We start from the raw sequence: 22,989 nt of genomic DNA, 5'->3' as shown, positions 1-22,989 counted from the left end.
GGACACTCGGGCTGAGAAGTCGCTCAAGTCGCCGCAGCTAAGTATCGCTTTTTTCTCTCGCATTTCCTAATTTAGTTAAGAGTTACATTGATTGTTTACGTGGTTTGTTGTTTAGCTTGATCCTCTGTAATCCGGCTTCCGCACAGCTCACTCCACTGAGACGGCTCTCCTGGCAGTCACTGACTCCCTCAGCTGTGCTCGGGCAGCTTCCCTCTCCTCAGTCCTCATCCTCCTTGACCTCTCCGCAGCATTTGATACCGTTGATCACTCCATCCTCCATCCATTTTTCCCCAACTCTTCCTCACCTTCTGCTGACCTTCCCATCTCGATCCCCTTGGAATCCACCACACTCTCTCCTTCTTCTTCCGCTAAAAATCTAGGAGTCACCCTCAATCCTGCGCTCTCCTACACCCAGCACATCACCACACTGACACGCAACTGCAGATTCTTCCTGAGCAACATACGCCGAATCCGTCCCTTCCTCACCGACTACTCGACTCAGCTGCTTGTCCAGTCACTGGTCCTCTCCTTTCTGGACTACTGCAACTCCCTCCTGGCCGGCCTGCCTGCCACTACTACCCGCCCGCTCCAGCTAATCCAGAACTCTGCAGTTCGTCTGATATTCTCTCTGCCCCGTTTCGCACACGCTACTCCACTGCTCCGCTCCCTCCACTGGCTCCCGATACCGGCACGCATCCAGTTCAAGACATTGACCCTCACCTACCGCTGTCTCAACCACACTGCACCAAGTTACCTTCAGACACTCGTCTCTCCATACATTCCCTGCAGACCACTGCGCTCCTCCAGTGCCTCTACCTCCTCTCCACTCCCCTTCCTCCAGAGCCGCTCCTTCTCATCCCTGGCCCCTAAATGGTGGAACAACCTTCCCACCGAAGTCAAAACAGCAGAGTCCTTGACCTTATTCCGGCGCTTACTCAAGACACATCTTATCAGACAGTACTTATAATATTAGTCATTTTAACCCCCGTCAGAAAGCACTTCACAGATTGTTATTATGCTTCTTGCGTTTTAATTTGTTTCCTCCTTGTTTCCTTGTAGACCCTGACTGTGACCCTACATCTTGACAGCACTTAGCTTTTACCGTCCAGGATGTAGGACCTCACTTACTGTACTTGCCTGTGTAAATTGTAAATTAAAAGTTGTAAAATGTATTAAATTTTGAATTGCTATGTTTTATGTAAATTGAATTTAGAAAGATTGATGCCTTTATTGAACTGTATTTTTGCACTTTGTTTTGCACTTATGTTGTAAGTCACCCTGGATAAGGGCGTCTGCCAAGAAATAATAATAATAATAATAATAATAATAATAATAATAATAATAATAATAATAATAATAATAATATAGTGTCTATAAAACACACACTTCCAGCATCAGAAAGTCCACACTGAATAACAGAACATTACGGTGAAGGCGGTCAGATCTGTGTACTTACAGTAAGGGCATATGTCAGGCCAAGGCCTACCAGCCCTGATTGGAGAACTTCTGAGCTGCATATGGAAGCCACAGCTGCAGTCAGGACAATCACGGCGCCGAGGTAATCCTGAGGGGACAAGCAGTGGAGAAGGTAATCTCTTACCAGCAGAGGCAACACTACTGTCCTGCCCTGGGCTGCCAATGCCCTCTAAAGGGTTCACTCCCTCACCTACTCAACAATTGTGACTTAGGCATTGGCAAATGGAGATGGAGATGGAAGCTTTGATTGTATGTAGTATCTTCTGGGATGTGTGGAAAAACACTCACCGTCCTGACCTCCAGCCACCTGTTGGCAGCCGATAGAAACAAGTAGGCCGTGTTGTTGGTGTCTGTTAGCTCCAGCATTCGTTGCTTGAAGCGAGCCTCGTGCCTGCAGAGCACAGGAGAAAAAACTCAGCTGAGCAGAACAAGAGATAACAAATTAAACTAATGAAAATAGCAAATGTTCTTCTGTGGGTTAGGTTGCAAAATTGAGCAAGTCATAATTGACCTGTTATCTAATGCAAAATGTAAATGCTTCTGTTAATTGCAGGTATAAAATCCATATCCAACCCTCTTTGATCAGTTTGAATTGCTGTGGTGTGATCAGAGGTATTATTTGGGGAACTGCCAAAAAGCCAATAGATTGTTTTGGCTGTATGGATGACTATCCATAAAAGCAAATACTAAGAGAAAAGAGCATGTATTTATTTATATATTCAAACATTTATTTATTTCAACATTTATATCAACATTTTTTTTTTTTTATTATTTTCCTCTGTGTACTTATTTTGGTATGGATTTTCCTTCATATGGTTGGTTACTAGGTTTGCAAAACAGAACATCACTTCTTATCCCATTTTAACAGTTTTAGTTAATCCATAGCAGCCTGCCTCCACCTTCTACTATAGATGCACTAGTGTGAGTTCAGTTTCCAGTGTCACATCCATAAAAGGTAACACAGTAAAGTCCACAGTGAGAAGGCTATCACCTTTAGCCTCTGCATAGAGCTGTAGGTTAGAGTGTCCTGCGGTTGGGTTTGTTTGAACAAACATCTAGGATAACGACTTTGTGAAGTCAATTTGTTTATGTGAACATTCTTCAACTGCATGGTCCAAGGTAGATATAAGAGGAATATAATGGATAACTGCTTCCAAGAAGCAGATGAATTGTGACACTAAAGTGAGCGAGAGAGCTTTGACATATGGAAGATGTTATATTGCAGATTACAAGGTAGGATTACATCACTGTTTAAACCCTAACTAGACGATTTTAAGATCCTACAAAAGCAAACGGTTTTCAGGGTGGACTGAGCATGCTGCTATGTGGTAATGGACAAAGCCAAGAAAAGTTATGTGAATGAGCCTCAATGAGATAAATGTCCCATTTTTTTCTTCACATTGTTTTGTATTCTGAAAAACATGTGTAAACTGTCCTTAAAGGGGAATTCCACTGAAATTCCATATTTTCTCAGGTTATTCTATAAATAGAAACATATTCTGTGGAGTGTGCTTATCATGTCCAGATCATTCTATGTACCAGACATCAGAGATCGAGAAAAAGGCCATGACGACACGCAGTAACTACATATTTTGACTGAATACCAGTTTGTTCTCACCGCCATAGATTCAAAAATGTAGTTACTTTTCTTCAGTCTTCTGCTTCTACCAGCAGCCAGATCAAAACAAAGGGCTGTGTTTCCCCTTTGGAGAATGCCCAGGTGCAGTTCGCACATCATGGCCTATATCTTGATCTGTGATTTCTGGTACATAGAGCTGGACATGATAAACTCACTCCACAGAATATGTTTCTACTTATAGAATAACCTCGGAAACTATGGAAATTCGGTGGAGTTCCCCTTTAAAGACATTGTTAGATCATCATCGCTCTCCAGGACAGGACAGGACACCTCAGCATTGTGAAGTTAAAACATTTATCAGAGGGAACAACAGTGATGGGAGGATATTATCAACTCATGCCATTGTTTTATTAGCAGGTGAGGGATGAGGATAACTTTACTGGTTGACAGGTTGGCTGTGTGAGAAAAGCATTCTAGAAACACATCAGGAGAAAGAATTTTGTTTGGATCAAAGGGTCAAGAAACATTACAAACCTGAATGCCCGGATGGTGGTCAGACCCTCGGCTGTCTCTGAGAAGTGGCACAGTAACGGCAGCTGGGTGGAATCATCCAGGTCCTGAAGGTCTCTGAGAAGAGAAACATGGGAAGAGCTGGTGGGTTACAGATAGCACTGGCAGGTCGAGAGCTGCCTTACTGGGGTCTCATTCTAGGGATACACTGGTAAAACTTCAAGAACAAGTATGAGATATACACTAGCTGAATAATATCAAAGAAACACAGTGGAAGCTAAGGAGTAACCATTCAAATTCAGAAAAAAGGACAATGCACATTATATTTAGGTGGTTTATGACAATCATTTCCAGTATCTACACAATTATTAAATTACGGTTAGGGTTAAAAGCAAACCTTTACATAACTGGTCTGCACAAGATTGAAGGATGGAATTGGGTATGAATTAGGGACATTTGGGTTATTGCTGAGTAATATAGAGTAGTTGCCATAATTTGTACATGATAATCAAATTTAGGATTACAGTTAGGGGCAGGGTTTAGAGTTAGATTTCTCGGTGAACTTAAGTAAACTTTCCCAGTGAACTGAATGCAGCTAAATATAAACAAACAATATCAAATGCAAATCTGAAGCACAACAATTGTCCTCAAGGGTCATTATTCTGCATAATGTAATGCTTTAGTTAAATCCATAGCTTCACCATCAGAGAAAATCTCTTTGGCATGAAGATCAAATAGCCTATGACCACTGTTGTACACCACTACACCAAAGGACCCAGAAGTTGGCTCTCACTTGGAGGCGACCCGGAAGTACTTCTGAATAAAGTAGAAGGCAACGGTGAGGGGCACCATGGCGATAAGGAAGGTGTGGGTGACAAAGGAGATGACCCCGATGGCACTGAGGCAGAGCAGCGTGGAGCGTGTCAGAGACTCCAGAGTTGTGGGGATGTGCTGTGAAAGAGCGACAAGACAAGAGCAGCAATGCAGTCAGTCACACATTTAACCCCTGCAATACCTGTACTGTACAACTCAATTTATCATCTTCTTGAAGGTCTAGAGGAAAAAATAAGTCAAGGGTCCAAGCTGTACCACGGAAAGAGAAGACAGTGTATGGGAGTTTAAAGAGAACTGAACCTCCACTATCCCTCTAAAGTACAGAATAGAAGAAGGTCTCCCAGATTAAAAAGTCTGTCTGGTTTGTCATTCATACCTGATCAATAATGTTCGTGTCTGCTGAGAAACGGTTTAGGATTTGTCCAAGGGGCGTGACATCAAAAAATCTAAAAGTGAGAGAGACATAAGGTAACAAAAGCAAGTTGAAATGCTAAGCTGTTCCACAATATGGAATTGATCTTTCTGCAAGGATTCATAGCTAGGGACCTAGAGACTAGTAATCAAGATTTTGTGAAAGAAGATCATCTAGAGCAGAGGTGGGCAAACTACAGCCTGCGGGCCGGATCCGGACAGCCAGAGTTTGATCTGGCCCATGGGCATTCATCCAAATAATAAAATCACTCGCATACTATGAGTTTGTTATGCAGGAGTAGCGAACTATCCTGAAATACACACACAATTCTGTAGGTGTCAGTGTAGAGCATGAAACCAGGCATGTTTTTTGTAGCTCTCAGTGCATGCTCGCAACCCTGCAATAGTTTTTGTGACTTTGCATTTGAAGTGGATGTTCTGGGACATTTAAATGTGAAGCTACAGAGAAAGATGTATTTGTGCACGAGCTGTACAGCTATGTAAAAGCATTCAGAGCTAAGGTTGTGCTATTCACCAAGCAGGTTAGTGACATGACATTTATTAACTTTCCAACTCGGGCAGTTTTGAGTGTGTCGCCACAATGCACAGTGAAATACAGTGCTATTCTAAGCGACATGGAGAGTTTTCAAGGCAATTCTCTGACTTTCTTAAGATTGAGGACTCACTGGAGCTTGTGTCACACCCTTACTTATACAACTATGAGAAAGCGCCACCTAAAATGAAGCTTGAGCTTATCGATCTCCAGTGCAACACTACACTGAGAGATAAGTTTGATACAGCCACTCATTAAATTAGACACGACAGCTGGCTCAGAAGTTGCTGGGTCTGTTTGGCTCGACTTTATGTGTGTGAGCAAAACTTCTCCGTGATGAACTATAATATATCCAAACACTCGATTAATTGAAGAATATTTGATGAATAACAGAAAAAATGCTACCTGACTTTGATAAACTTGCAAAGCAGGCTGATAAGCTTCACTGTTGACACAGACTTGTTTACATGGGCAAGGCTAGTCAGGTTGTCAGGGCTTCTCAAGGATTGTTGTAAAAATTTGTTTTATATATGTATATTCCCACATTGCACTGTTAGTATGTGTCTGATGCAGAAAGTGCACTAGTGGTGATATGGAAGTATGGAGAGTCACACTCAATGGGTTTGTTTCATAAAGCCTGTTAATGGTAATCTATTGAATGTGCTTTGAAATGTGCTATTGTTCAGACTGTTTATCTTTATTGAAAAACCTATTGAATTATTTAAAAACAATGCTCAAACTTAAAAAAAAAATTATATTGATTGTAATAGTGGGCTATTTGAATGACAGCAGTCAGTCACAGGTAATAAAGGAACATGATTGTACATTTGAACTTAGATGCACTTATGAATATATTATGGTAAAATATATATCGTTACTTGAAATAGTGTTACTTGAAAAATGTCTGTGGCCCACCAACCATTTTTCAAGACCCATTGTGGCCCCTTAGCCAAAAAGTTTGCCCACCCCTGATCTAGAGGGATGCTTCACCTTTAGCCTTCACCTTTACATCTTTAGCCATACAGCCCAAAGCCAAGTTAACCTGTCTGGTCAGCAGGCTTGCTCAGTGATAAGTACCTGATGGGGGCAAGGATGATCTTGTTGAGGAGGTTGTGGTGAAGGTTGGTGGCAGCTGATAGGCCCATCCACTCAACTGTCAGGGAGGTGATGAGACAGAGGGCAATCCCTGCACTGCACAAAATACTGAACACCACAACCTAGAAGCAACAGACAACACATAGCATACATTGCCCTGAAAAGCTCTTTCTTCATTATGTACTGGAAAGGAAGGCCTGAACTTGACGCCCCCGCCCCCAACCCCCAAGAATGATATTGGGATGTTTTTCACACAAGTAATGCTTAGTACTGAGGGCCTGATGTTCAGATGTTCATCATACGCCTCACATAAATATAAATACAAAACAAATATATACAAGTATACAAAAAACTTAAAGGAAACTGCTCGACACTTGCCTTGCTCTCTGACTTGGTGGCCTCACTACCTTTTGTAAAGTTTGTGGTGGTCAGGTTGGAGGTCCAGGAGGCCAGCCAGTAGTCAATGGCCACGATGACAGAGTGCTTCAGGAGCTTGGAGAAGATCATCATGAAGAGCAGAACAAAACCACCCGAGGTCAGGTACTTCCAGCATACCTTCCAGGGGATCTTAGACCGGCGGCTGGTGATGGTTGACTGGGTGTCTTCGTCGTCTTCTTCCTCCTCCTCTTCTGTGGCGGGAGGGGTCACAGGTGACACAATGGACAGCCACATGAATCATTTTACAGAATGTACTAAACTAACTAACTAAAAGCCCATAATCTATTCCCACTCTATTTGTAATAGTCAAAGGATATCATGAGCCACAGTTGTTTCTTTTCCCAGGTCAAAGATTACTTATATTTACCAGTTTGTAGCTGGTTTATATGGCTCTAATTTATGTTTCTACAGGCTGAAAAAATATGATAAATCCATATTTGGAATGGCTGCAGGCCCCCAATGATAGTTACTATAGCAAGCTTAAGGAGCCAGTGGCAATTCCTCTCCTACAGTGACTGTCTATGTACCTTCATCTTCATCATCAATCTGGGACTTGGCTTCTCTGGAATACAGGGCTCTTCTCAGATTTTTTCTTTCAATGGCTGTTAGGCTATCAGATTCAGTGTCCTTAAAGAAATCACATAGGGATATCAGGATTCACAGTTTAATAAATTAATAATAAAAACAACTATTTTCAAACTATTTGAAGGTATTGAACAGCTTATTTTCTAGTTGTGGTGAGAGCTTACATCAAAAGAGCTGTATAAAAATCACTACAGTTCTCAGTGAGCGACAATACATTGCCTAAGGGCATTGTATCGTGTGTGGAAATAACCTTCTCTAGTTCTTGGTCCTGCCGGTTCATTAGAGACTTCCAGTGTTCGTACAGCTCGACATCATTGTTCTGGATATCCTTCAGCGTCCCTTCCCTGAGCACTGTGCCATCCTTCATAGCAATGATCTGAGACACACAAATCAGACGGACATCAGCGGACAGCAAAAAGAGCCGGAAACAACCGTTATGTAATAAAGAACAGCTTCCCACATCGCATGCAGTACAGCAGTGGAACGCATATATATATAGTACTGTGCATAAGTTTTAGGCAGGTGTAAAAAAATGCTGTAAAGTAAGAATGCTTTCAAAAATAAATTATATTAATAGATTATATTTATCAATTAACTAAATGGAAAGTGAGTGAACAGAAGAAAAATCTAAATCAAATCCATATTTGGTGTGACCACCTTTTGCCTTCAATTCTTCTAGGTACACTTGCACAAAATCGTGCATGATTATACAATTATACCAAATAGGTGCTAATAATCATCAATTCAATAGGTAGGTTGAAACACAATCATTAACTGAAACAGAAACAGTTGTGTAGGAGGAATAAAACTGGGTGAGGAACAGCCAAACTCAGCTTACAAGGTGAGGTTGCTGAAGTTTACTGTCAAAAGTCATACACCATGGCAAGACTGAGCACAGCAATAAGACACAAGGTAGTTCTACTGCATCAGCAAGGTCACTCCCAGGCAGAAATTTCAAGGCAGACAGGGGTTTCCAGATGTGCTGTCTTGAAGCTCTTTTGAAGAAGCACAAAGAAACGGGCAACGTTGAGGACCGCAGACGCAGTGGTCTGCCAAGGACACTTACTGTAGCAGATGAAAGACACATCATGCTTACTTTCCTTTGCAATCAGAAGATGTCCAGCACTGCCATCAGCTCAGAATTGGCAGAAAACAGTGGGACCCTGGTACACCCATCTACTGTCCGGAGAAGTCAGGTCAGAAGTGGCCTTCATGGAAGACTTGCGGCCAAAAAGCCATATCTCCGACGTGGCAACAAGGCCAAGCGACTCAACTATGCATGAAAACAAAGGAACTGGGGTGCAGAAAAATGGCAGCAGGTGCTCTGGACTGATGAGTCAAAGTTTGAAATATTTGGCTGTAGCAGAAGGCAGTTTGTTCGCCGAAGGGCTGGAGAGCAGTACATGAATGATTGTCTGCAGGTAACAGTGAAGCATGGTGGAGGTTCCTTGCAAGTTTGGGGCTGCATTTCTGCAAATGGAGTTGGGGATTTGGTCTGAATGAATGGTCTCCTTAATGCTGAGAAGTACAGTCAAATACTTATCCTACTGAGGCTACCTAAATCCACAGAAGAACTGTGGTTAGTCCTCCAAGATGTTTGGGACAACCTACCTGCAGAGTTCTGTGTACGTGTCAGTGTACATAGAAGAATTGATGCTGTTTTGAAGGCAAAGGGTGGTCACACAAAATATGGATTTGATTTTGATTTTTCTTCTGTTCACTCACTTTGCATTTAGTTAATTCATAAATATAATCTATGAGCATGTCTATTTTTGAAAGCATTCTAAATTTACAGCATTTTTTCACACCTGCCTAAAACTGTATTTGACCCCCTTTCGCCTTCAGAACTGCCTTAATTCTACGTGGCATTGATTCAACAAGGTGCTGAAAGCATTCTTTAGAAATGTTGGCCCATATTGATAGGATAGCATCTTGCAGTTGATGGAAATTTGTGGGATGCACATCCAGGGCACGAAGCTCCCGTTCCACCACATCCCAAAGATGCTCTATTGGGTTGAGATCTGGTGACTGTGGGGGCCAGTTTAGTACAGTGAACTCATTGTCATGTTCAAGAAACCAATTTGAAATGATTCGACCTTTGTGACATGGTGCATTATCCTGCTGGAAGTAGCCATCAGAGGATGGGTACATGGTGGTCATAAAGGGATGGACATGGTCAGAAACAATGCTCAGGTAGGCCGTGGCATTTAAACGATGCCCAATTGGCACTAAGGGGCCTAAAGTGTGCCAAGAAAACATCCCCCACACCATTACACCACCACCACCAGCCTGCACAGTGGTAACAAGGCATGATGGATCCATGTTCTCATTCTGTTTACGCCAAATTCTGACTCTACCATCTGAATGTCTCAACAGAAATCGAGACTCATCAGACCAGGCAACATTTTTCCAGTCTTCAACTGTCCAATTTTGGTGAGCTTGTGCAAATTGTAGCCTCTTTTTCCTATTTGTAGTGGACATGAGTGGTACCCGGTGGGGTCTTCTGCCGTTGTAGCCCATCCGCCTCAAGGTTGTACGTGTTGTGGCTTCACAAATGCTTTGCTGCATACCTCGGTTGTAACGAGTGCTTATTTCAGTCAAAGTTGCTCTTCTATCAGCTTGAATCAGTCGGCCCATTCTCCTCTGACCTCTAGCATCAACAAGGCATTTTCGCCCACAGGACTGCCGCATACTGGATGTTTTTCCCTTTTCACACCATTCTTTGTAAACCCTAGAAATGGTTGTGCGTGAAAATCCCAGTAATTGAGCAGATTGTGAAATACTCAGACCGGCCCGTCTGGCACCAACAACCATGCCACGCTCAAAATTGCTTAAATCACCTTTCTTTCCCATTCAGACATTCAGTTTGGAGTTCAGGAGATTGTCTTGACCAGGACCACACCCCTAAATGCATTGAAGCAACTGCCATGTGATTGGTTGGTTAGATAATTGCATTAATGAGAAATTGAACAGGTGTTCCAAATAATCCTTTAGGTGAGTGTATATAAACTGATTCCATAGTATCCAACGCATTGTATGCCTGGAAATTAAATAACATTACATATTCTTCTCATGCACATTAAGCTATGCATTTCTCTAAAGCACAAACAGATGCACCTAGGACAAAATTCAACATAAAAAAGTATTGTGATATTCCTGTCATCATATTTTCATTCCCGTGTCTGAAGCTGTACAGCAGGGCTCATGTGATGGAACTGATTTAGTTTACTACACTGATCTCTAAACAGCAAAGATTTAAGTCTCCAGTGCATCTTCCCTGGGAAACCCTAACACCTGGAGCAGACGTGCAGTTTCTGTGTTTTTTCAACTGTCAGGACCCTGGACTGTCACGTCAGCAGTAATTTGTCAGAGCAGATTTTGGGCATATGAGGTGCTGTTTACAGATAAGGATTATATGAGGGAGTGTCGGCCAAAAGCACTCTCAGCAGAGGAGCCATTGGCCTGTCAGTCAGCCTGGAACTTCTAAACTTGAAATCCTAGGCCCAGCCAGCTCGCCTTGACTGTTTCCCACATTCATCGCTGGAGTTAGACTGCTTCCAAAACAAGACCTGATAGCAGACTTTGCATTTATTCACAGACACACTATATAACCTCCTGTATTTATCTCTGTTCTTCTGTCACTGCACGGTCTAAGAACATTCCTGGAAGAAGCAAACTAAGAATAAGCCTCCCTTTTATCCCTTTTTAAATCTTTATTTTCCAAAAAGGTTGGGGGAAATGTAGTTTTAATATTTCTAAATGTATTTTATTATGAGATGTCTGGCTGCAACTGATTTGAGAATGTCATCAAGCCCCGTGCTTCAATAAAGGATCCAAAACATTCGGTTTACATAACATGATAGGGTGCTCCAGGCAAACACAGCACAGTCATGTATACATGAATGGTGAGAATTAACTCTTTCGTGTGTAGCTCAATAGCATTAAAGGGTTAAATAACGTATGTATTACACAAGTCAGAATTTGTCCACTTGGCTAGTGATGTCAATACATTAATGTACTTTGAGCAACACCCTTATGTTCAAGGAACTCGTAAGGGAAAACTACAGGGAGAATTCACTAAAGATATGTCATGCATCTGGTCCACTAGTGTTTACTACATGGGCAGTCTCTCACCCAGTCTGCATGAATGAGGTACTGCAGCTTGTGTGTCACCAATACCACAGTCCTCTTGTCGTCCTGAAGGAACTTCAGTATTCCCTCCTGCATAAGGTGGTCACTCAAGTGGATGTCCAGGGCTGAGAATGGGTCGTCCTGTGGCCACAGACCAAGAGAGAAATAATCGATTAACAGCTATAATTCTAGCATACCAATTGAGACAGATTTGATGTGTAGATGCCTAGAGAACCTATGCTAACATGCTTTGATATAAGAATACAAGCTATTTAAAAGTGAAAAAAAGATTGAACACTGCAAATTAAATACTGAATAAGTAAAATGTAAATTGCTAACTAATAACTAAGAATAATAAATAAGTTTGAATACATATTCTTTATAAAAATTAGGGCTATCAGTTGATTTAAAAAAATGATCGGTTAATCAATGGCCATTAGTTGATTAATCAGTAGATTAATTGGCCGCTTCTAGTGTTAACCGTAATCGCCAGTCATTATAATGAAGGAAATAAAAATGTGCTTGATTAAATTGAGAAAATATTGATCGTCGATCAATTCATTAGTTGATTAATAGAACTGATTAAGCGATTAATCGAAGTAGCCCTAGTATCAATGTAACATCTAAAACCACAAGAAGTTATCTAGAGCAGAAACAAATTCCCTTGTGTCAAAGTTACCAAATAAAATGAAAAGTACTTTAAATAAATGTCCTCTCTGAAATACAGCTTTCATGTGACTGGCTTTCATTACAACAGGCCAAAGAGGAGGCCCAGCAGCCTTGGCCATGTCCTGTGATCTATCCCACCTGTTTTACTGAAGCCCCTGTATTCCCACGCAATGTGAAGCCACTCAGACTGCCTTAGCAAACTTTCCAGTGAGATTGTGACTCTACTCCAACAGAAACATTATAGCTATTAGTTGATACGATAAATCAATCAATCAATCTTTATTTGCTTTAGTGCCCTTTGCAAAATAATTGCCAGAGTACTTTTTAAGAAAAATGTTTAAATGAAGTACAAGTCAACGTTAATAGGAAGTACAGTAGACAAATAAACCACCAGACACAAGCGAAAAAAACAAAAATCTCCCATATGACTCTGTGGGTCTAAGACCTAATAGTTGACTTCCCTCTTGGCAAACAGTCACAAATTGTGTAAATGTACTAAATTAGTGCTAAGCAGACTATCCAGTGTCTAAGCTGCAAATGTTGACATCAGATCACTAGCCTTTCTGCAGATTAAGTCCCAAAGTGGATTCAAATTAATGATCTGTTGTGGATTGATTTACTTTAGAAATACCTCAAGATCAGTTCAGGACACAGTGAACCTAATTAGTGAGTGATTATCTCTGTGTAGAGTATAGCTTGCTTTAACTTGATTTTAAGCTTTTTGGTGAAATTTGGCATATTTGTCTCCTGACAATTTCATTGTAACAGTCTACTATCTGTAGATCTGCATCACATATTTAAATTCACTTTCCAATAGTAAGCAGATGTGCATCAAATAATAATGGCATTTATTTATTTATTGCCTCCTCTGATTTAAAATCTGTCAAATGGACTGTGCTGGTCACATAGCTTTGATTCTTCATCTTACTGTCCACTGCTGTGAGACATGGGTGTGCCACTCACCAGAAAGACAATATTGGTGTTCTGGTAGAGAGCACGAGCCACACAGATTCGCTGCCTCTGTCCCCCACTCAGATTGATCCCCTATGAGAGACATTGTTGAACGATCGACAGTATTAAACATGGAACATCTGAGGAATTGCGCAAGCCTCTTAATCGGATTCATTTTCAAACAAGACCTTAGCATGTGTTAAGTCACCTTCAGCTGGATCTTCTCAAGGACAAACAAGAATGTTTTTTGAGTACTTTTCAAAAGCCAAAGCCAAAAGTGCCTTGACCTCCCAGAGCACTCAAGACATAACACCCTTAAGGTGCTTTTCTAAAAAGATGAGGACGAATCTTGGTTCAGGGCTTTGTCTGAAAGTGGGGGCTTAAACTTGTTGTTGCACATGAGCAGGAAATGGTTGCCTGTAAGTTGTGATTCTTGGCTGCCCTGATGAAGATCAATTGAAATGCAAAATTGGTTCCCTTTATCTACCTTCTAAGATGTTTTTTTCTTTTAAAATGCTGCTTTTTTATTTGACAGGGGAAACTGCTGAATAAGTTAAAGTCCCTAGAAGATGGTCTAAGATCAGGGTCAAAGGCCAAAGCAAAAATCAATGTTATCACTAGCAGCAGTGCAGTGAAATCTGTCTGTGTCTCCTACCCTCTCCCCAATTTCAGTCTGGTCCCCAAACGGCAGCAGGTCAATGTCAGGCTGTAGGGAGCAGGCATCTATAACTGCCTTATACCTGAAACAAGAAGATACATCACTGTCTCTTGCACACAATGAATTATGTTTTCTGTTCCTTCAAACCAGCTGTATCTTCATGGTAATATACATTACAGGCACTCACACATTAGCAGTGGTAAAGTTCAGTGTCACGTGATAAGAGCATAGAAAATTCTTGATCACTGTAGAAACAATGTAAAATGTCTGCTTACAGTTACACGTACATATTCACTAGTGGTCACGCAACCACACTAAATGCAGTTTAACACAAGAGTTAATGTTTCAAGATATCTGCAAATGACTTCCTGTATGTTGGCTTACATTATCACACTTCCTGTTTACTCATTCTGTTACATACAAATTAATGAACGAGTGAACAGGAAGTGATCATTTCAGCCAACATATAGGAAGTCATTGGCAGATATATTGAAATGATTTACAGATATATCTAAATGAACAGGAAGTTATTTGCAGATGTCTTGAAATGATTTACATATATCTCAAAATGAACAGGAATTAACTTCTAGATATCTCAAAATTATTTACATATATCTTGAAATCATTTCAGATATATTATAACAGATATCCATAAATATTTAAAGATATCTTGAAATGCAATTGAAGATCTCAAAATGATAAATTGACTTGCCATCTAAAGCCTGTTAGTCCAAGTGAGTCAAACTGTCCTTCATTTAAAAACAGTATTGTCTCAACCTGGCAATTTATATGCAATAAAATAAATAGGTTAGCCATCTTTAAACAGACCCACAGCAGCTCAGATATAGTTATTTTCAGATGTACTGTGCAACAATAAATGTAGAGAAGATAACCTAACATAATTGATTTACAGTAATTAAGTAGTCAAATTACCTCTGTTTGGTGAAGGGGCTCCCAAATGTGATGTTCTCTTCCACTGTGGCATTAAGCAGCCAGGACTTCTGGGCCGCGTATGCCACCGAGTTCCTGTTTTTACTGTTGTTATAGAAGAGAAAATAAAAATGGATGAAGAAAAAATAATGAAGGAGAAGGACTGAAAGAGCGATAAAAATTAATCTGAGGAAGACGGCAAACCAAGATGAGATGTGACCAGTTAAAAAAGGGAATGCCACATTTAGAGAGGGTAATGGTAAGATACCAAACATGTTAATCATGGGCTGCATTTGACATTAACAACAGCATGCTGGGAGCCAAATATCTACTTATAGTCCTAAGAAGGTCTTAGTCCAAAGAAATGGAACGTACAACTGATGGGGTTTCTATCAACTTCGCTAACACCTTTTTGGATTTGGATCAATCATATGTCGTGCAATTATAAGAAAAGAGGAAGCAACAAAGAACATATCGCTCAGCCTTGCTTTCTACTATCCTAACTGAGAACCTACTATACTAAAAAAGTGAGAACAATTGTATTGAAAGCAAGTACATTTAGGAATTTTACTGCATGACAAGACCTCAAATATTGCTTGTCTACTGAAAAGCCTCAATCTAAATTGAATCCATAAAAAAAGAATAAATAGACTGAATAAAAGTAGAACTGACTCCCAGCACGTGTGCTTAGACACTCCAAAATACAGGGCTAGCTACCACAAACATGACAGGAGAGCGAATACTGGAGGGAGCTGGGGCTGGGCTCTAAGAATAGGCTCAGCTTTACTTCTGAAGATAAAGATTAGAATGTACCTCCGGATGGCTTCGAAAGACGGCTCTGTCTCATGTATGCTGCAAGTCATGTGAAGACAATTAGACAGTTTCTACACCGCAGAGAAACTTGTCATACACTTCATCAGAAACCTGAACAACCCTCTGGCACAAAGAAGGACCTGTGGTTTTCTCATTTCAAGTTTTGTTATTAAAATCAACTCTACACCCTCATCAGAATTGTGGCATTTCATTTGCCTTGTAAAAGTCAACCTGAAATTTTGAATACAATCTGTCTGTATTCATTTCCCCAAGTCTACCTCTTGTGGATATGAAAAAAAAATAGGTGTTTGATTAACCGAGATCGGCACCTCAGATAAATGAATGGGAAAAAAACACCCCACAAAGGCACAGAAACATTTTATTTATTCCGAAAATTATTTGAATTATCTTAAAACACAATGATGTTCAGTTCTGTGATGGTTAGGCTATATAAATAAACACATTTCCATAAATGTAAGGTACTCTTGTTCATATAACTGTTTATTTCAAATTAGCTCAAGCAAATAAGTTAAGGATTGCTATTTTTCTTAAGTGTATCTGTTTTCAAAACTGTAAAGGCACAAAACCATATTTGCTTACAGTAAATGATCATTAAACTGTTACTTAGAAAAGCAATCCAGAATTTAAGCTACTTGAAAATATAAATGTATTATTGGTTAGCTCTTTCTTCACGTTTAGCAGGTCTCATGGCATAAAGCCACCGTGTGAAGAGACTCTTCTGGAAATCCCAATAATAAAGGTGAAATGTATTGGCAAAAGGAGAAAAATCTGTGAATGACGCAAATTTCCAGACACACTAAGTGGTTTTCTTCCTTCTTTGCGTCATAATTTAAAAGCCAAAGTCTGTGCTCACAGAAGCTACAGAACACACATTTGAATTCCATACGCAGCAATCTTTGTCCTGTATTTAAGTCACATCTAACGTTGTTTAGACAGATGGAATCTGGATTGAAAACAGCCACTAACAACACAACACGAAATCTCGACACCACTCATTGCTGGACTAGAAATGGAGCAATGAGCAATTATCTCTCATACGTTTATTCCAATCATTGAACTTGTGTATGCTGTTGTGCCAGGAGGGAATATTTTCATCAGCTCATTCACTACAGCTTTGTTATATGCTTTAAGACTAGTTTGAGGCAAAATTATGATTCCTTATTTGGTTGAATTAGCTTTATTAGAAGAGTAACAACCAAAACTGTCACCAACAGTCACAGTCTTTAAAATGAAGCAAAAACAAAACATTTCCATGAGAAAATACCTTAGATTCCCCTCGTGGAGCATCTCACACTCAGGCAGTCTGATTCAACCGCAGGCGAAACAAGAAACAGAACACACATTGACTGGTTTTAGTATAAAGTGCATCAAGTGAATCTTTGCTTCACTTTCCCTAATGACGTTTAGGTGCATTGCAATTACCCAGCAACAGCTATACTTCAGAGGTTCCATCAGCATCAATATAATTGGGGAAATAAATTTGCCAGGACAAGAAAATCAAGTCATTAAGTCCAGCGATGATAAAATATGTGTATCCACGTTCTGAATATTTTCATAATTCATTCACCACTACCTCTGTTTAAAGGACAGCTGTAAATACCACAAATAGGAAACTGTATGTGCCATTGGCAGTATAAAGCCTTGCACAAGTGATTATTCAACCTTGATTATTCCCTGTATTTGCTGTGTAAAAAATACACATAGCAGGGCAATTCAAGTGCAACTTAAACATAATTAGAGATCCTTCACGTAAGCCATGATAAGGAGCAATACACAAAGCAGTATGTGCGACAACAGCAGTGTCTGACTGAGGATACAATCCAATGATAGGTATCCTTTCTTTAGGGTGTAATTGGAAATACCACTCTGAGATCAAATTAAACAGCCTGGAAGCAGAAAGGCAGTGCTGTGGTGCTTTTCTGTTAATGCTGACAAATGCTAAATTCAATAGTTTCCATGTAGGACTTGTATCTTGTGTCTCTATTGGAGACTTATAATATGTAACATTGTAATGCACTGTAGAGTACAACAAAAAGCAATGACTCCAAGTGGCTTACGTGCATCATAAAGAAAACAATATGTGCATATTATCAAAATAAGAACAAATCAGCTTGGCATTCACAAAGAAAGAGCTTCCATTTATCCACAATGCAAAGATAAATGTATGGAAATGCACTCCGGCTACATGAGTCAACAATCTACTGGTGTGGAAATTATGGAATATTTATTTTAAACTTGATCACATCACAGAACACACACCTACATTTAAATGCTTATTACTATTATTATTATTATTATTATTATTATTATTATTATTATTTTCTGATTTGTTAAAGACAGTAATCAGACAGACACTCAACATCTCAGCCATTGACTAAATCTACTATACGTGATATTAACTGAAATGAATTGATGTGAAATAATAGAAAAACAACACTTCTCCAGGCCTGAAAAATCACAGGTGATTGTTAAAGATGAGAATGAAAATAAGATCCAAGAGCAAAGGGCAACCAACATGATATGGAAGCAGGTGGTGCCTGTAAAAGAATAAAATTGGCAATGGGCCTTAAATGCTGTATGTTTGCCTTCACTAGCAAACATTCGTTTTGTTTTAGCAGAAGCACATGGACAGCTTGTTTTTAAATAGAGGACCAATGACCCCTCTGAGAAAAAACTGGAGCAACAATGAGAATAGATAAAACATGCCCACATTCAGAGCCATCTCTGAGACAGCTGTGAAGCACACCAAAACAGACAGTTTCAGCTGGAGAATTCAAACTAAAAAGGTTAAACACACATAAAACAGAAATGAGAGGGTTAAAGACTATCAGTTCTCTCAGTCCATGAAGAGATGGGATTTAGTCTTCCAGTAATAGCTTTGATCAGCCCTGCAGATCTCAAAATAAAAAATAACAAATAAATCGAAAGAGTATCATCACGTCACCAGCACATGCTATTTTGAGGACTCATGTTCCCATTTAACCCACACACTTGCCCTCCTGTCAATCAAAAGAATGGGCATGAGGAAGGAGTGTCCACAACCAGCCTTAAACATCCACCCTTGGCCTTCATGAAGAACAAACAACCTTCACACTGGCTGGGAGGAGGTAGTGTTGTATGTGTGTGCGTTTGTGTGGAAGAGGAAAATGTTTCTTGTGCTTGATGTAGTCAGAAAGCAAATTAATGTGGCTCTGCCCATATATGCCCATATCGATCATATACAGAACAGAAGTTTGGGGATCTTTAAGAAAACAGAAGGCTCTGGAATGGGATGGGTTTTTAGCACTTACATCCCTCAAGTTCACTTACTTGCTCCAGAAAACTTTTCCTTTGATCGTCTGCATCTCCCCAAGCATGGCCAGCAGGAGGGAGGACTTTCCACAGCCCACTTGCCCCACAATCATAATGAGCTGCCCTGGGGGGAGATAGCCAGCACAACAGGCATCAGAATAGGAGTGCGTGAGGGCACCTTAACTGGCATTACTGGGACCCTGAGACATACAGACAGCTTTGTACTGATAGCTATCCCTCTTAAAAGATCCACAGCCACAAAATGGGACATAGGAACAATCTTTAAGCGATGATACTTAATTGTTTCTCAGGGGATAGTAATCTCTTTGAGGGTTTTGGAATATCTACTCCATGCGCGTTCTATTCAGGAGGCACATTACCTGTGGGAATTCGGATGTTAACATCCGATAATGTTGACAAGTTGCTTCCCCAAGTGAAGTACCCATTAGTCACCTGGAGGTTAAAAAAAAAAAAAAAAAAAAGTGTCAAACCAGTTTATAAGAATCTCAGTTCATCACTACTTGAAGTTCTAAGTCTCTCCAAATTCATTCATAGAGAATTCTTAATGGAACTTGGAAGCAGGCATCTCTAGTAAAATATAACAGTGAATATTAATAATGATATATATGAGCCTCCCGAGTCGAGTCACGGAGCCTGAGAATTGCAGCTGCTGGGCTGCTTGTCTTGCTTGCCCTCTGACCTTGACTGCGATGTCTTCGGTCTCCATGGGCCGCAGTTGTCTTCGCACCGGCTGCTCGTATCCCTCCAGCTGATATCTCAGGGGCTGCTTCCTGTTTATAGCCTTGGTCTGCAGTATGTCAGAGAGCATGTGAGAGTGTTAGGGTTTCCCCAAGCCCCTCTGACCCCACTGTTTACAAGAGTGGAGCCTGAGAACAGATCCCTGGATGAACTCTGTGGCTTTGACGAAATGGATGATCCGCCTCAGGCCGTCTACCCCTGTGTACTCAACTCCGGAGAAGGAGATAGATAAATAAATAAATTACACACAATACATCTGCTTGAATTTAAACCATAAAGTTCAAAGGTTAACCCACAGGACAGTTAAAAACCTTTCCCACAGGTCTGGTAACAACAAATGTGAACAGACTGGATGCTCTCATATATATTCATGTATACTTATCTCAATGGAAGGCACAGCAATTTGAATGTTTAATATTCTAAACTGTATAATAATCCTTCCCAGTATATAAGAACAGTGATTAAGAGATATTTTTTGGGGAACCAAATCTTAAACACACTCCTAAATATTAGAGAGATACACAATACTGCAAATTAAGCACATTATTTTTGCAGGACATATTTTAGGGGACAATTACTTAATTTACTCCAATAGCATTCCTGAAATAAATGACCCCAACTGTTATTAAAGTACTGTAAACATGTGACACAAGGTTAATCAGGGGAGCAAGTAAACTGCTAAAACATGGGCCCGATATTCCTAGGGTTTGCGTATTGCAAGGAGGGGTATGCATGTTGCAAATGGCTATCACGCAAAAATGCACATTATTTGCCATATTCAAAAACCCTGTTTTGTGTGGCACGATCCATTCTGCGGCGTACACCAATTAATTGTATGCATGTTCATAGTTCTGCGCAATGCAAAAAACATGTTTGCAACACGCAAAATGAGGCTTAGAAAAAGACAGTGTTAACAGCACCATTCCAACACACTCAACATTGGGAAGTGTGAAACTGTCTCTGTTTCTATATATGGTTATATGTGTGCTACACCAGAACAAATTCCTAACAATCTTATTTTGATTAAATAGAAATAAATAAATACATACATAAATAAACACTATTGTGTACACTATATTACCCAGGAGGTATGCTGGATGTATCCAGACTTGAACGCACTGCACAATCTGGACTGATACCAGATATGCATTGTGAGCCCCCCCATATATATGTGCTGGGAAGCACACATGTAATTGCTAATGCTGTTCTCCCATATATATATATATATATATATATATATATATATATATATATGAATGTACAGATAATAGAACATTTAAATCATTACAAAAAAGTGCAGAAACATGGCACTCACTTCTGTCCAGCACACTGCCTTCATTCATCCATGTGCAGAGTCCTGTTCCTTTAATGCTGTGGCTCTATTAGCATATGGTAATTACTTGATAATTGGAAACATGAGAAGCAAATGTATTCCAGGGCTGACATTAAACATGCACACAGCGCAACTTTAATTAGCATGAAAGCCCTAATTCAACTGAATATACACAATTTTTGTGCGGTGTATTCACCCAATAACTCTGCAAAGCTGGCTCAAACAGTGGGAATAACAGTTCACTGTGGAGTGGCACAGGCAGGTTTGTGAGGCACATGAAAAACATGCTATATTTTCTTTTTTTGGAAAATCACATTTTATTTTGCCAGGCACACATTTTGCAAGGGAATTGTGTGAAGTTTGAATATCGGGCCCTATATGAAGGGTTAAGAATTTAAAAAAGTTAAAAAATACTTTATTGATTTATCACTGTAAGCCTTCAATCAAGTGTTATGTGCTATTCTTGTGAAGATTTAAGTATTTCACAAGTGTACTGAAGTACTTATTTCAAGCTTTTGCTTATTTAGCTACTGTTACTAGTGTTGCTTGACATGGACCTTCTTTTAGTTTTTTCTGGGGTTTAGTGGGTTTGGCAACTGGAATATAATTAAGTATCAAAATCTGCTTGCACCACTGGGGTTAATACACACATTTCTCTGGCTCTAGCACAAGATGGATGAGAACATGACAGAGAATAAAAACACTGATTAAAAGTACATACGAGAGAGGATGTGGTGTAGATGCAGCACTTTCTTGCAAAAGATTGTTTTTATTTAGCTTAGCATAGTATTACTTATTTTGGCAGGAATTTCATCCTGATAATACGCACTTGAAATATATCAGTTGTTCCCTGTGGATCAAAATGAATGTGAGTTTCTGCAAATTTAAGCCAGCAATTAGTAGATTTATTGTCTTAACTCAGCTCCAAGAACATTCCTACCACTATAAATAAAAAAATACTGAAAATCAACATTAGGAAATTGAAAAGCTGCTGGAAAGAGTGTAGTCTGCTCTCTCGCTGTCTGCATTTATTTTTAATTTTTAACGCAAAAATTGAAAAAAAGAGAAGAATCACATGACTTCCAGAATTATGGGTCAGCCCTTATTTGGAATCAGTTAAATTACATTCATTCTGTGCCAATGGTGGTGAGGGCTCCCATTTAGAGCCACAGTGCTGAGGGTGAGTGTTGTACGTACCGCTCCGGGGTGCTTCTTACATGACTCCAATGGCACCGGCATTTCCCCATTCCTCCAACTGTCATCACCAATCTCGTCACTCTGGAGGAACTCTCCCAGTTTCTGCACGCTGGAAATATAGAGAGGTTGAGAGAGAGAAAGAGACTGAGAAGTCCATTCACGAAGGACAAATGACAACTTGTACAATTTCTTCAGGCAGCTAGAGACAAACAGGGTTGAATGTATACTAATATTTACTGAGAGCTAACTTACGATGGCCCAGTACCCCATCCTTTGGTGTAGAACACAAGGACGTATGAGAGGTATACACAACCAAGAGGAGGCCATCCAACTGGTCTTAGATGTGTCCGGCCCTTGTTCCTGCCTTACCTGACCAAGGCCTTGACTGCGAACCTGACCACCGTGGACAGCAAGAAGAGCGGGGTGACCAGGATGTGGAACAGCGCCAGCGAGGCGAAGGCAGTAGCGGCACTCAGTGGGGCTTCGCTAAGGTTGGCATGGGCTACGAATGTCTGAGGGAGCAAGGCATTTTTTTAGCAGCATAATGATGTGCACAATCATTTATAAATAAACAAATGTAGGCCTAGACCAAATCAAATCAAAACTTTGATCTACTGGCAAATCGCAATTTACAAACTTGCACCTGGTTTATGTTTAAAACGTGAATTCTGTCAGTAAATAAAACATTATTGGGTATAAGTTTGTATTCTGCAATTCCCTTGGTAGGGCAAAGTTTGGATATGGTCTAGGCCAGG

General features: G+C 40.1%; 1 protein-coding gene across 3 annotated transcripts in view; it reads right to left on the bottom strand.

Moving 5' to 3' along the window:
- abcc9 (ATP-binding cassette, sub-family C (CFTR/MRP), member 9) overlaps positions 1–22,989 on the bottom strand; it is a 56,415-nt gene that overhangs the window by 21,691 nt on the left and 11,735 nt on the right. For 2 of the 3 annotated variants that reach the window (XM_066705320.1, XM_066705321.1), the window contains exons 14-31: positions 22,604–22,746; positions 22,235–22,343; positions 19,646–19,753; positions 19,326–19,398; positions 18,964–19,069; positions 14,824–14,925; positions 13,888–13,972; positions 13,245–13,325; positions 11,616–11,753; positions 7,732–7,857; positions 7,424–7,523; positions 6,837–7,087; positions 6,441–6,580; positions 4,776–4,845; positions 4,359–4,516; positions 3,590–3,682; positions 1,765–1,867; positions 1,457–1,564 (exon numbers count right to left, since the gene is read on the bottom strand). In XM_066705320.1, the coding sequence (XP_066561417.1) occupies positions 1,457–1,564; positions 1,765–1,867; positions 3,590–3,682; positions 4,359–4,516; positions 4,776–4,845; positions 6,441–6,580; positions 6,837–7,087; positions 7,424–7,523; positions 7,732–7,857; positions 11,616–11,753; positions 13,245–13,325; positions 13,888–13,972; positions 14,824–14,925; positions 18,964–19,069; positions 19,326–19,398; positions 19,646–19,753; positions 22,235–22,343; positions 22,604–22,746 (2,094 nt within the window). Of the gene's footprint in view, positions 1–1,456; positions 1,565–1,764; positions 1,868–3,589; positions 3,683–4,358; positions 4,517–4,775; positions 4,846–6,440; positions 6,581–6,836; positions 7,088–7,423; positions 7,524–7,731; positions 7,858–11,615; positions 11,754–13,244; positions 13,326–13,887; positions 13,973–14,823; positions 14,926–15,633; positions 15,673–16,918; positions 16,958–18,963; positions 19,070–19,325; positions 19,399–19,645; positions 19,754–22,234; positions 22,344–22,603; positions 22,747–22,989 lie in introns of all 3 variants that reach the window. The other variant, XM_066705319.1, reaches the window with a different exon arrangement.

The sequence above is a fragment of the Amia ocellicauda genome, chromosome 5, assembly GCF_036373705.1.
Source record: "Amia ocellicauda isolate fAmiCal2 chromosome 5, fAmiCal2.hap1, whole genome shotgun sequence".
NCBI lineage: Eukaryota > Metazoa > Chordata > Actinopteri > Amiiformes > Amiidae > Amia > Amia ocellicauda.
The sequence above is the reverse complement of the archived record's forward strand: the minus strand, read 5'-3'. Positions and strand labels throughout refer to the sequence as shown.